Genomic DNA, 13,655 nt, shown 5'->3' on the forward strand with positions numbered 1-13,655 from the left:
CAAAAGGCAAAGACAATCCCAACAACATTTTTGTTTTTAGACCAGCTTGAACATCTTGTTGTCTCATACCAAACAAAGTGGAAGTTACCTTCTCTTGTGAATTAATAAAGAGGAATTAGAAAGGTCACTACATCTATAGGTGCAGAAATGTTGAAAAATTAAAATCCAAATAAAATATTTCTGCCACAGTTAATGTTTTTCAATATACTTCCAAAATAAATGACTATATTACAAAAGCTCAAAAGCAAAAGATATCCATACAGATGAGTGACAAATTAAAAAGTAATTATTGAGCAATCAGTATACAAAGAGTCAGCTGCATTTGGATAGTGAATTACAATCGTACTGATAGAGGGTTGTCTCATGCTTACTTGGTTGCAACAGCACAGTCATATAGCATGAAGCATGTGATTTTAAGTGGGCATCTCATGGTCAGTAAAAATGTTAAAGGGTAGCACTGATTCAGGGAAGCTATACATGAGCAAAAGTTATATATTATATCAGAAGGATGTTTCAGCATTTGTAAACTGTGCATTACTGTCTCTACTCTCAAGGTTGTTTAAATACTTACAAAAGTATTGTAACTATTCTAAAGGGTTTTTTTCCTAAATACTTGTAAATTGTGTTGCAACTCTTTTGTAAATTTTGTTTTAGTTATTGTAAACTTTGTTGCTCCACTGTAAAAGTTGTTTTAGTATTTGGAAACTATTCTAATTCTGCTAAAAATACAAGTTTAAAACTTGTAAACTGTGTTGAAACTACTAGATATGTTGTATTAAACACTTGCAAACTGTATTATAAGTGTGCTATAGATGCAGTATAATGTTGAGTTTCAACTGTTTTGTGTGTAAAAGAGAATATAAACTTTTGTTTCTCAAATGTCAATGTGAGACTATATAAAACAATGGTTTATTCACACATAACAACTGCAGATCCCATTTTCAGTGATTTAGTCCAGTGCAGGATTCAATGAAACAAAACTAAAATCCTCATATCTACTTCATTTAATTCAACATGAGAAAGGACAGGCTGAAAGCATATGACAACTCAACATAGTTAAATGATCATTAATCTAATAAATTCAACTGCAGAAATCCAGTTTAACTTTAATCAAGTTTCTTGGTAACTACAAACTACATTTTATTTGTAACACAGGTATTACCAACTTGACATTAGAGAGCATGAAAACCAAAAGTTTTTATTTAATTCTTAAAATAACTTTTCTTTAATTACAAGGCAGCATAGCTTGGCTTAACACTCCTACGAAAAGTGGGGCCTAATAGGCCCCATAGCAACTTGAAAGGTTATTAATATTAGGCTAATAATTTTGTATTTAAATGAAATTGCCACCTGAAATGAAATGAAATCAAATGAAATGGCAATTTCATTTAAATACAAATTTATTAGCCTAATATTAATAACCTTTCAAGTTGCTCTGGGGCCTATTAGGCCCCACTTTTCATAGGAGTGTTAAGCTTGTTTTCACTGATTATAAAAGTAATGCTTACAGCATTACCTTCTGACTTACATTTTGCATTTTGAATATTATAAATTTGAATAAAAGACTATCTGACACATGGTAATCATGGGACTTAAACTTTTGAAGATACAATATGGCTGAAACAATAAAGATACTTATAAGGTTCTGATAACACATGATGTCACAGAGAAAATGATATAAGCAAAAAGAAGTGATAACACAGAATACATCTATAGTTATGTAGCTTTAAGATACCTTAATAGTTAGTATAGCCTTCAAGTAATTGATTTCTCCTACTATGAAAAAAAAGTGCATTATATCTTTCATTCACATCAGATCAACTTTCTGCACAAGTTTAAAGATGTTTATTTAAAATAAAAGCATAAAGCATTACTTTTATAATCAGTGAAAACAAGCTTAAGCCAAGCTATGTTGCCTTGTTATCAATGAAAAGTTATTTTAAGAATTGAAATAAAAACTGACCAACTTTTTGTAAAGTCAAGAATTAATTCCCATCAATCACTTATATAATATTACACAAAAAATGGTTGTGTTAGAAAGCTCTAGCTCTAAGAATGTTCTTTACTATATTGTTTGTGTTAGAAAGTCTTAATACTATAAACTTTTTTAACAATATTGTTTGCATTAAAAACACTTAGCAATATAAATGTTTTTAACAATATCATTTATGTTAGGAAACCTTTGTACTAGGAACTTTTTAACAATATTGTTGGTGGTCATAAAAATTACAGGGAGCCAGGCTCCTTGTCTCCATGTTTCCACTCCACTGACTACTTTTTGTGTAGCAAACTGAATGGAAATGTTTAATCCTTCTGAAAATGCTGTCTATACTGGAACAGTTTTCTATGTATACGTTTTAACATTTTAACTTTCAATTGTTCATTACCCTTTGAATACAAAACCCACATCCTAATCAAACTCAAATATCAATTAATCTTTTATAACTATAGAACTGTTAATGATTGATCACTTTTTCTGACACACACCATTATTCAGCAAAACCTTGATGTACAGATTTTGATATTTTTAGCCTAAATACTATCTTGTATCCTTGATGAACTTTGAAGTTGTCATTGACCTCTAAATTCATAAAATATATATTACGAATGATACTTCATAATCAAGAAACTTCAAAACATAATCAACTTTTATTCATTATAATACAATCTTTAGGAATAATAAAATGTAAATAAAGTATAAGATTTTAATTTTTGTTCATTATTGCTACTAAGTGTAATGTGGTTAGTTGCATAGACCAATCTTGCCCTAGCAGCCATTTTTGACCCCATATCAACCCCTGAGCTTTTATTCCCTTGCTAAACTTGCTCTTAATTTCATGTATACCACTATAGTAATACAACTTCAGTAATTTGTTGCTACTTAAGATACTAATTCTTCATATATAAATCAATAAAAATGTAATAGCATGCAAAATGATTAAAATGCATCAAAACAAAGGAACAACAAAGATAATCAAAATTAAGGTTTGCATTTTTGTGGATATGACAAGTTATTTGAAGATTATCACTGAAATCTTGTTGTTTTGTTTTAATATGAGACACAAAAGAAAAAAAACCAATTTAACATTAGTTAATTGTATAAACAAATATATCTCAATTCACACTTGCAAGTCCAATCTATTAAAAATCTCATTTTTATTTTTCTAAATATACTTTGTCAATTTATACTTATAACTATGTATTTATGATAACTTTTTACCAAAATATAAATTACATCAACATTCCTACAGGGAACAAAAACTTTGTGATGTTACTATAGATTATGCTTTAACATGACATATAAGCTAGAGCACTTTGACATGTAAAACACCTACTACTGAGAAAACACAAGTTCCAAACCTTTCTTCTGTTTTTTGTTTGTTTATGAAAATAAAAAATCTCTAATAGTAGCTACCCTTTCCAATGTAAACTTGTCCCCTATGTTAAGTCTCCACTCTGTCACAAAACATTTGTACCTCTTTTGTTTCTATAATCCAGTCCTAAGCTGCTGTGTGCATTTATTTGGGATATGAGAAATTGTCACATACAGATACAACACAATAACCAGTTTTAACAACTTAAACACATACACTCTTGAGTGATAAATTAATTCTGGTTCAGAATTTATTTCATATGATCAGAAGGCAAACAGAAATTAAAATATTTTTTTCTTGTAACTCTCTTCATGTTACAAAGACATTCAGTATAACAGTTCACAGTGTAAAAATACCATAAAATAGTATAAAGATATGTATGTAAGTATTCACAATAATGGTATGCAGACTAAAGATATTTAACTGAATAGTAATCACAAAGATATTTCTGTAATAATAGAAAATAATTCAGAAAATGTTTGCTAAACTTAGCATGTTATACAAAGTCAATAAACCACAATAATAAATCCATATTATATTTAATTCTTCTTAGAATAAATTCTACTTCTTATATAAACTACTTATTTTTAAGGAAATTTAGCCAATTGCAAACAATAACTCACCTGAAGCTACCATAAATAATCAAAATAATTGATACAAAGAATGTATATACCCATGAAGAGTCTCCCAATGAGTTGGCCCTGCAACAAAAACCTAAACTTATAATGGAAGTATAGTGGATCCTTATATCATCCTGTTTAACCTATTGTTTTAAATCACACTACATTAACTCAGACTTACTAGTACTTGTGAACAATATTCAAGTACATAGTTTGTAGTTTAAAAAGATTGAGAAACTGCCATTTCTGATTTTAAACATACCTATTAGTTTTAACAATTCTATTAACCAATTAAAGCCACATATATATGGCACACTCACATTCAACTGCTGGAAATTAGCTAATTAGCAGTTAATGGGTTAAACAGAATCATGATGACCATAAAATATGCTTTTACATAAACAGAAAAACACTAATTTTACATGCGATACTAGTCACAGTAATTTTTTTTCATTAATTATCAATAAACACAAAAATTTCAAAATTTAAGACTCAAATTAATGTTACTCTTGCAACATAAAAACAAATTATAGAGTTGATTACAAAATCATCTCAAAAAGACATAATTTAAAACTATGTTGGTCCATTAATTAAACTAATACATGTTGTAGACTTTGATGTCCTAACCCTTTCACTGCAGTTAGAATGGAAATTTCCCACTGTACTGAGAGCTACATATCCTAGCCACAATGAATGTGTCAAGTTACGAAGCTTCTCCACACAACTTTTCCAACATCAACCTAATTGGGCTGTGATTTGATACAGATTTAACATGAATTTCAGTTTTCATGGTATGACATTTATTATCTAGTATGAATATAATATATATATATAATACTCATCGGCTCCATTTTGTTCTTGATCTTTTTATTTTCTAAAAAAAACTTTCTTATATGTCAATTTGTGTATATAAGACAATTTTTTCTTATTATGATAAGTTACTTCATGTATATCTTTAGTACCAAAAACCACTTCTCTGAAACTCACCATTGATAGTCTTACATTGGAACATGAGATGCCACAAATGATGTCATCTTGTACTGATGAAAGTGAACCACCAATAAACAACACTAAAACTATTGGAGCCCTTATGAAATTACACATACAAATCACTGTACCATTTAAAATACCATTAAGCACACTTCTAAAACTTTGGTACAAACAAGCAAAGCGCCCTCTGTATTATGCCACAGAAATTGGAACATGGTTAGAGATTTATTTATATTTACAAAGTATCATACTTTGTTTAACGCTGGAATGAAGCAACTGGTTAATTACAACACTTTTTAGCCACACAGTTATAAGAATGAGCTGTTTACTCATTCTATTTCAGAGAACAATACTTTGGTTGAAACATTTTATATCTTTAAATTAAAATAATAGAATACTTTTCACCGATCAAATTTCATAGGTTATTCAAAATTTTTAGAAGACATTTAATGCTCTAGATTTGTACAACAAACAAAACGTACATATGTTATTACTGTTGTATATAATTCAGATTTCAATCGCCGTATCATTGCTTCAGGTGCAGGCTGTTATTAACAACAGATTGTTGTTTGTTGTGTATGCCATCCATATATTTCAGTAAGTACACTAAAATGTTGTCAATAAATTAGAGTCCAGCAGTGTTTAAAATATGACACTGACATTTACCACATTAAGTTCACAATCAAAATCTGAGGCTAACGTTATAATGAGAGCTTACGTATATGATTATTATATTCAGCGAAATGTGCTATTGGAAAATATAGTTATGTTTCAATCAGCGATCATTTATTTGACTGACATTTTGCATATAAATTGCTCATTTCTGACAAAAAATATCAAAAAATTGATTTGTTAAGAGAAGTACACTTATTAGTATTACGTATTACGATTTATCTTGGACTAGTCTCCGATTTATTATGTTGCGTACCTTACTTATTATGGTTTCAAATAGACGGAAATTTTAATTTTAATTTAGAGGTTGATTGAATTTTGATATACATCAAGTTTAAGATATTTGCGAATAAGATCGATACCTACAATTTTCTATCTTAATACAAATATAATTTAATATACAAAAAAATGATACAATTTATAATGACAGTTATTAGAAATTATTACAAATATTGGCTATAGACAAGAGTTTCACAAACGTACAAACCATATTGAGTCTTCTATCTGGTCTAGCACTGATTTTTAGCAACGGTCCCTCACAAGCAAATTAATTCTGAGTTGGCTTTGCTTGGCTGGCCTTGCACTGCTTACAAGCTGACATTTTACAAAATAATAACGTCTGAAAATAATTCACTGAAGTTGAACGGTATGTAATGCTCGAAATATATAAAAAGTTCCTGGTCAAATTCGATAGTTTTCCGATTAATAAGCATTTATCACAATCAGAGCATCCGAGATTTATAGTCTGCTGACTGTAGCAACCAAAGAATATTTTGCTCTGTCTCCCTGCGTGTCAGGCCCGGCATGGCCAAGCGTGTTAAGGCGTGCGACTCGTAATCTAAGGGTTGCGTGTTCGCTTCCCCGTCGCGCCGAACATGCTCGCCCTCCCAACCGTGGGGTCGTTATAATGTACGATCAATCCCACTATTCGTTGGTCAAAGAGTAGCCCTAGAGTTTGCGGTGGGTGGTGATGACTAGCTGCCTTCCCTCTAGTCTCACACTACTAAATTAGGGACGGCTAGCACAGATAGCCCTCGAGTAGCTTTGTGCGAAATTCAAAAACAAACAAGCTCTTTCTTGATATTTACAGTACCATTTTCTTTTTATATTACTAATATTTTAGCTCCTTTGTGCTATATTTAAATTAAAATTATTTATATGTAAGCAAACATAATTTTAAAAACATACTTTCTGTATCATCTCCTGTCTGAGTGATTTGCTGTTGGGTCTGTTTTACTTTAGTATGATCATAGTTGCCAGATTTCTTAGATTTTTTATGATCCCTTTTCTTTTCCTTTCAATGTTTTTTTTTCTTCCCAGAATCCATTTCTTTAGGTTTGTGTTTTGTTTTTGATTTTCATCTGATGAAGAAGAGAATGTACAAGGTTCAGTTTTAGATCATTTACTACTAGTTTTATGATGATTTTTTTCTCTTTCTTTCTTTTGTTTGTCATATTTGACATTTTTTGACACAATTGGTTCAGAACAGCGAGATAAATCATCCAATGAACTATAGTTTCTTTTTCTTGGTTCAGGTTGTCTTTCTCTCACCTTCAAGAAAATATATTTAAAAAATTATATATATTTTTAACCAATAAATTTGAACAGCAGCTCCACTGTATCAGCATTACTGTTGTGTTGTGTTACCACACTTATTTCAATTTCATTTATTATTACCAGAGGGCACGATCAGAAGTTTCGTGTTGTACTTACACACGATTCTAGAATATGAACTTTGTACTTCAAACTGTTTGTTTATAATGTAATATATTCTTTGTTATTTTACTAATTTTTTTTTATACAGGGTCTCACAATTTTATAACGGCCATTGATGCTTCTTTGTTAAAGTACTTAAGAGCAATCGAGAACTTTGCAGAAATTTTGGCTAACAATCTTTTCAAAAATAAAATAAAAGTTAAGAGCCAAAAGCCTTAAAATGCCCATACATTAAAAGATACAATTAAATAACCGGAATTATTTAACCTATGAAGTTTGTGTCTACAAGTCGTGATACTCATAGCGGTATTGTGAGTTTAAGGTTTATGACATTATATTTTAATGAATATAAAAGTGTTGAAAACGTAACAACTTGTTATGACAGTGGGATTGTGCTTCAAACACTTAAACTGTTAAAAATAAAGAAAGAAATTGGCTGTTTATACTATAGCGTTTTATTGTAATAACGAAACTGTTTAATCTTGATTTAATTAATTTCGAATCTCATTTAACCTCCTTTTATTCAACTAGCTGTATAAACGTAGAATCTATAAAATATACTGTTTCTGTAGTCTCGTTTTTTTAGTTAATAATTACCAATTAACGACTGATAATTTAATTTTTATATTGTATATTAATGTGTAGAAAACATTTCAATGACCCGGCATGGCCAAGCGCGTTAAGACGTGCGACTCGTAATCCAAGGGTTGCGTGTTCGCTTCCCCGTCGCGCCGAACATGCTCGCCCTCCCAGCCGTGGGGGCGTTATAACGTGATGGTCAATCCTACTATTCGTTGGTAAAAGAGTAGCCCAAGAGTTGGCGGTGGGTGGTGATGACTAGCTGCCTTCCCTCTAGTCTTACACTGCTATTTAGGGACGGCTAGCACAGATAGCCCTCGAGTAGCTTTGTGCGAAATTCAAAAACAAACAAACAGACATTTCAATACTCGAAATAAATTGTCGTATAACTCCAAAATAGTTTTTATATAATTAGAGATACTCAGCGTTTCGCATTAAAGCTTCTTCAGGAACATTCACTGAAACGTTGAGAGTCTAATTAAATAAATCAGTATTTTGATGTCATACTATTGTTTATTTGTAGTTTTAACAAGTAATAATGTTAATAGACTAACAAATGATAATAAGACAACAAACTGGAACAAATCTTCCACCATTTTTTTGGCAGTATTGTTTAATACGAAAAAAGTCAGAAGTATCAAAAGTAGCCTGAATAGCAGAAGGCATGGCCAGGTGGTTAAAGCGCTTGATTAGTAATCTGAGGGTCGCGAATTCGAATCCAAGTTACACCAAGTATGCTCACTCTTTCAGTTGTGGGGTCATTACAATGTACGATCCCACTATTCGTTGGTAAAAGAGTAGCAGCCCAAGAATTAGCACTGGGTGGTGATGACAGATGCCTTTCCTCTACTCTTACACTGCTAATTAGAGATGGCTAGCGCAAAACCCTGATGTAGTTTTGGGTAAAGTTAAAAAAGATTAAAAAATTTAACTTATATCTGTCAACACCCATAAGCATCTGCTAAGAGTTTTCTAGTGAGAACAAAGTTGTGTGAAATTGTGAATTTAATAAAAAATTCGTATACGTATGCTAAATGAATGCAAAAAAAAAAAAATTCTCATTTTCCAGGAAGCAAGGGCCCTCCTGCAAACACCCATGTCAACACCTTATTTCACAGTTTACAGTCCAGTGAATGTTTTTTTTCTGTATTTTGCAATATATGTACATTTCTTATTAAATAGCTCAAAATATTTGACAGTCTCTATCGTTAAACACTTTAAAAATTAAATCAGATTGCATGCTACTTACGTTAATTGTGTTTTGACTATCTAAATATTTATTTTATCTGTTTATGTTTGTGTGAGGTGGTTATTTCTTTTTGGTGAACTGTGATCATGTATTTGCTTTTTTTCACACTTAGCTGTCTATTATTCTTATTACTTATTAGTCGTATAAGTGTACCGTGATCACATATTCAAAAACGTTTGTCTTTATTCACAAGCCCTCCATTTTCAGTAGCTCAATTGTAGGTCTGTAGACTCATGATGCCAAAAATCAGATTGCGATACGACAGTACAGACAGTCAATTATAAATTATAAGGTATTTAAAACGTTGATGAATAACACATGGAAATCACAAATTGACTCCTATTCCCAAAACGTTAATCATGCAATAATTCAAAATTTGTTACCAAATTTGAATAATGGTATTCTTCATGGTATATATAACATTTGTCTATAATCTTTCATTAGCACAATTTAAATATTCTTTCGAGGTAATCAGCATATTATATGCTCTTAATACGTTACCAAAACGCAAGAGCATAACATGGTTATAAAAAAGTATTAATATACTTTTGTAACTATAATAAAACTGATAATGCTATTTTTGATTTGTTACTGAAAATTTTATGTTTTCTCTGTTTTATTATTCTTAACAACTGTTTATGATACTTTTTATAAACTCCATGTGATCAAAGTTGTGAGTTATGGCTATCATTACGGTGCTTTACCTCCACCTATTTGAAAGCGTTTACTCAAAAAGAAAATGGGCTCCACCTCAGTAAGGCAACTCCAACGACTTTTAGCGACTTTGTAGTCAGTGAGTAGGAGCCTAAATCTAAAAAAAGAAAATTAATTTGATAGAATTTTACATCAATATTGTATCAGATCAATTCTTTCACTGACTGATTCTTTTAACTTATTTGATCAAAAATAATTAAACGACTAGCCTATATTATCATTTCTTTAACATAAATACAAATTTGAATAAACGTACACTGCCATAAATTGTTGTAGATCCATTTTACAAATTAACTTATTTATATAAAGTAGCCGCGATAACTAACACACTTTATCTTGAATTTGTTTGTTTGTTTGGTTTTGAATTTCGCACAAAGCTACTCGAGGGCTATCTGTGCTAGCCGTCCCTAATTTAGCAGTGTAAGACTAGAGGGAAGGCAGCTAGTCATCACCACCCACCGCCAATTCTTGGGCTACTCTTTTACCAACGAATAATAGGATTGACTGTCACATTATAACGTCCCCACGGCTGGGAGGGCGAGCATGTTCGGCGCGACGGGGAAGCGAACACGCAACCCTCAGATTATGAGTCGCACGCCTTAACAAGCTTGGCCATGCCGGGCCCACTTTATCTTGAAATCACTGAACACACATTACAACTCTTTTTGTCTTTATAACCTAGCTTTAAATTTACTAGGCCTTCTATGCCTTGTATTCAATAAGCAATTACAACTTTAAAAACATAATCTACAAACAATTCTTCTTTCCTGAATGAAGTTCCATGATGAATTATATACAAAATAAAAAGTCAGTTTTCTCTTCACCCAAATTTTTGGAGGTCTTCTTTTCTGAGACGTGGCGATTACTTTACTTGGTTGTACAGCACAGTACTGTAATCAAAACAGAATCTGTTGTTATTTCTAGTGTAAGAGACTGCAGTATTACAGGACTTCTTATTACGTCCCTAATGTAAATAATTAATTGTAGGAGGGAAAGTTTTTAAAACGGCCAGTGATGTTGATTTTTTAAATTTTTAAGAATTGCCATAGTTAAATTATCAATTGATGGTAATCTCTGCCTTATTCATTCTCATTTCAAACTATATTTTAATAATGCAAGTAACATTTGGCTTTTCTGGCTTAAAGAAGATCTAGTTTTTACAAGCCATACAATGACCTACTTAACATTAAATACGATAACTTATAAATTACTGTGTCAATCATACACTTGTGTTTTATAACTTTTGTTTTTCTATATAACAATAACTGACTCCAAAAATTGATTGGAATGGAAGTAGTTTTTTTACAAGATATCGGTACTCCAAATGAGGTTAACGATCTCATTTTGCGAGTTATTCTAGGAAGGGACATACACCGCGGCGGCGATTGTTATCGTGGGTGACAAGTATAGCAAACCGAGTGTGAATGATTAACTTTTGTTTTGTTGTTATGCTTATTGCGGTAATTTAAATTGATATATGAAACACATGTAAGTTATAAGTTAATAGGTTAGCTTAAAAAATTAAAATTATGTTAAAATATGTTAAAATGCAAGTTAAAATTATGGCTTTTATATGTAGCTCGGGGTTCTGTAGTGTATTTGTTTATTATGGATTTATGTAAATTAATTGGAAGTACCTAAGCCTAACGTGTGTGTTAAATTATTTACTGTCTAGAAGCGTAATTAGTACTAATTGTTAATGAACTTGTTAAGATATAAACTTGTTATACTCTATTTTTTCAAGTTAGTTAAAACTTTCTTTCATAAAAAGAATAAATATAAGCAAATTACAACTAGGCTTAAACTTATTTGCGATACAGACTAGACATGAATAAAATGATAAGAGATGAGACTGTTTTCCTTTTAATTTGAACTTTTTTTTTTTTAGGGGTATGAGTCAGTGATTGTTTCATAGGAAAATAAAAATTACAAAGCAAGTTTGTAGCCTTACTGTTATCTTGAGGATATCTGGGTATTGAAACTTAAATTCCAGAAAATTATTTAAATCTTTTCATTCAGTTGTATTTTTAACTTAAATTGTTGTGTTAAATTGCACACCTAAATATTAAATAGGTTGTTACCAACTTAGCCAGTTATCATTTAGTAATTGTGCTTATGGCATAGCTTACACTGTTGCTATTAAATTAAGCTAAGCTTAACCATTTTTAAGCTTTCAGGTTGTAGTCCTAATTCAGTTGCTTGTTAGCTCATGAAACTAATGGTGACAGTTACAAGGACCCTAATGAGACATGATTCATGACTCACAAACACAAAATACTGTCAATATTGTAATTGATTACAAAAATTAGTGCTGGGATTTCCTGTGTATTTTACATGAAAAAATTGAATAATTTAGTCCAATATTTGGTAAATTCTTTATACTTAAATGTGGTAATGACAAAAAAAATTACTTAATTCTGTATTATATCACTAGACAGTGGAAGGGAAGTCAAAGGTATAAAACATTGTAAATTAAGGGTTACCTGCTACTATAAATATTTATTTTGCTGTGAAGTAAAGGCTATATACATAATGGTGATATATATAATATTAAGGTGGTATGTTATATAATAATGATGTAGTAAAAATGAATATATTACATACCTTGCCTTGATTATACTTTATTATTGCTAATGAACTAACATTAGAAAGCATTATTTCATCAGTTAAACATCCTTGTTGTTAGTAGTATTTTAGGCCGTCTCTCAATAATACCTTAGCCAGCTTAGGAGGTAATACATTTTTTAAGTTAGCAAAACAAACTTTTTGTAATAAGAATAGATACGTTAAACATTCTAACGAATAACAGTAAAGAAAAAAAAGGGGTATAACTTAACCACAGAATACAAAACACTGATAGTTTGTTTTGTGTACATTTATAGATTTAGTGTTCTAGGAAAAATTTGAAATCAGTTAATGTACTGCAAATGACTAAGATCAAGTGTCAAACATATAGTTAGCAGATTATCTTTAATTATAATAAGTTGTCACAGTTTTATCAAATTTTGCCTGATGGTTAAAAGCAGTGATAAGTATACTAGTACAATTTAGAATGAGTTCTGAGGAGAATTACTAGTAATTTCAACATATCTATTCAAAACTTGCAAGTTGTAATGCTTATTGGAGTATGTGGTAAACAAAAGAGCTGAAGATGATAATTCTGTTTTTGAACTTGGGTTATAGTTTAGAATGCATGTTTCATGTAGATGGAAATCACCCAATAATGTGGTGGAAGAAAAAGATCTTGGCATAGTAATTGATGTCACTGAAACAGTTGTGGCATTGCCCTGTTGCTATTAATAAGCAAACATGGATCACAGGTCAAAAGAGGTAATTAGCTCTCTAGAGAAATCATTATTTAGGCCTCACTTGAGATACTGTGTAAATTTTTATCTCATTTAAAAAAAAAAAGTATTGATTTGATGGAAAGAATTCAGAGAAGGCCTGTTAGGATGATTTCTGAAATAGGAGTTTTATCTTAGTGGCTTTTAATATGTTTTCTCTAAAGTGTAGAAGGATAAGAGAATTTTGTGTTGTAGTTTGGAAAAAAACACACAAAAACCACAGGATGAGAGGACACAATTTTAAGATTTGGAAAAGATAGGCTATTCTCCAGTAAATACAGTTTTAGTGTTTCAACAGTAATAGGGTGGTTAGGTCATGGAATTAGTTTCTGTTATCAGTAATAGAGGCCGATACCATATAAAAGTTTATGAAGCAAATCTATGAATTTCTGAAAAG

The 13,655-nt window shown here is 30.8% G+C and overlaps 1 protein-coding gene and 1 pseudogene across 22 annotated transcripts in view; one reads left to right on the forward strand and one right to left on the reverse strand.

Annotated features, from left to right (window-relative positions):
• The window catches only part of LOC143245562 (signal peptide peptidase-like 3), a 38,046-nt pseudogene extending 33,018 nt beyond the window's left edge, over window positions 1-5,028 (reverse strand). Inside the window, exons 1-2 of the transcript XR_013025639.1 lie at window positions 4,997-5,028; window positions 3,998-4,075 (exon numbers count right to left, since the gene is read on the reverse strand). The product of XR_013025639.1 is annotated as a signal peptide peptidase-like 3 (transcript). The remainder of the gene's footprint in view (window positions 1-3,997; window positions 4,076-4,996) is intronic.
• A 6,216-nt stretch (window positions 5,029-11,244) lies between these two features.
• Bre1 (E3 ubiquitin-protein ligase Bre1) overlaps window positions 11,245-13,655 on the forward strand; it is a 74,427-nt gene continuing 72,016 nt past the window's right edge. For 8 of the 21 annotated variants that reach the window (XM_076489425.1, XM_076489428.1, XM_076489434.1 and 5 more), the window contains exon 1: window positions 11,245-11,402. Coding sequence is in view for 7 of the 21 variants with exons in the window: in XM_076489424.1 (XP_076345539.1) it covers window positions 13,224-13,244 (21 nt within the window). In the remaining 14 variants the exon portion in view is untranslated. Of the gene's footprint in view, window positions 11,403-13,120; window positions 13,245-13,655 lie in introns of all 21 variants that reach the window. The other 13 variants (XR_013025182.1, XM_076489432.1, XM_076489426.1 and 10 more) reach the window with 10 other exon arrangements.

Source organism: Tachypleus tridentatus, chromosome 2 (genome assembly GCF_004210375.1).
Source record: "Tachypleus tridentatus isolate NWPU-2018 chromosome 2, ASM421037v1, whole genome shotgun sequence".
Lineage (NCBI taxonomy): Eukaryota > Metazoa > Arthropoda > Merostomata > Xiphosura > Limulidae > Tachypleus > Tachypleus tridentatus.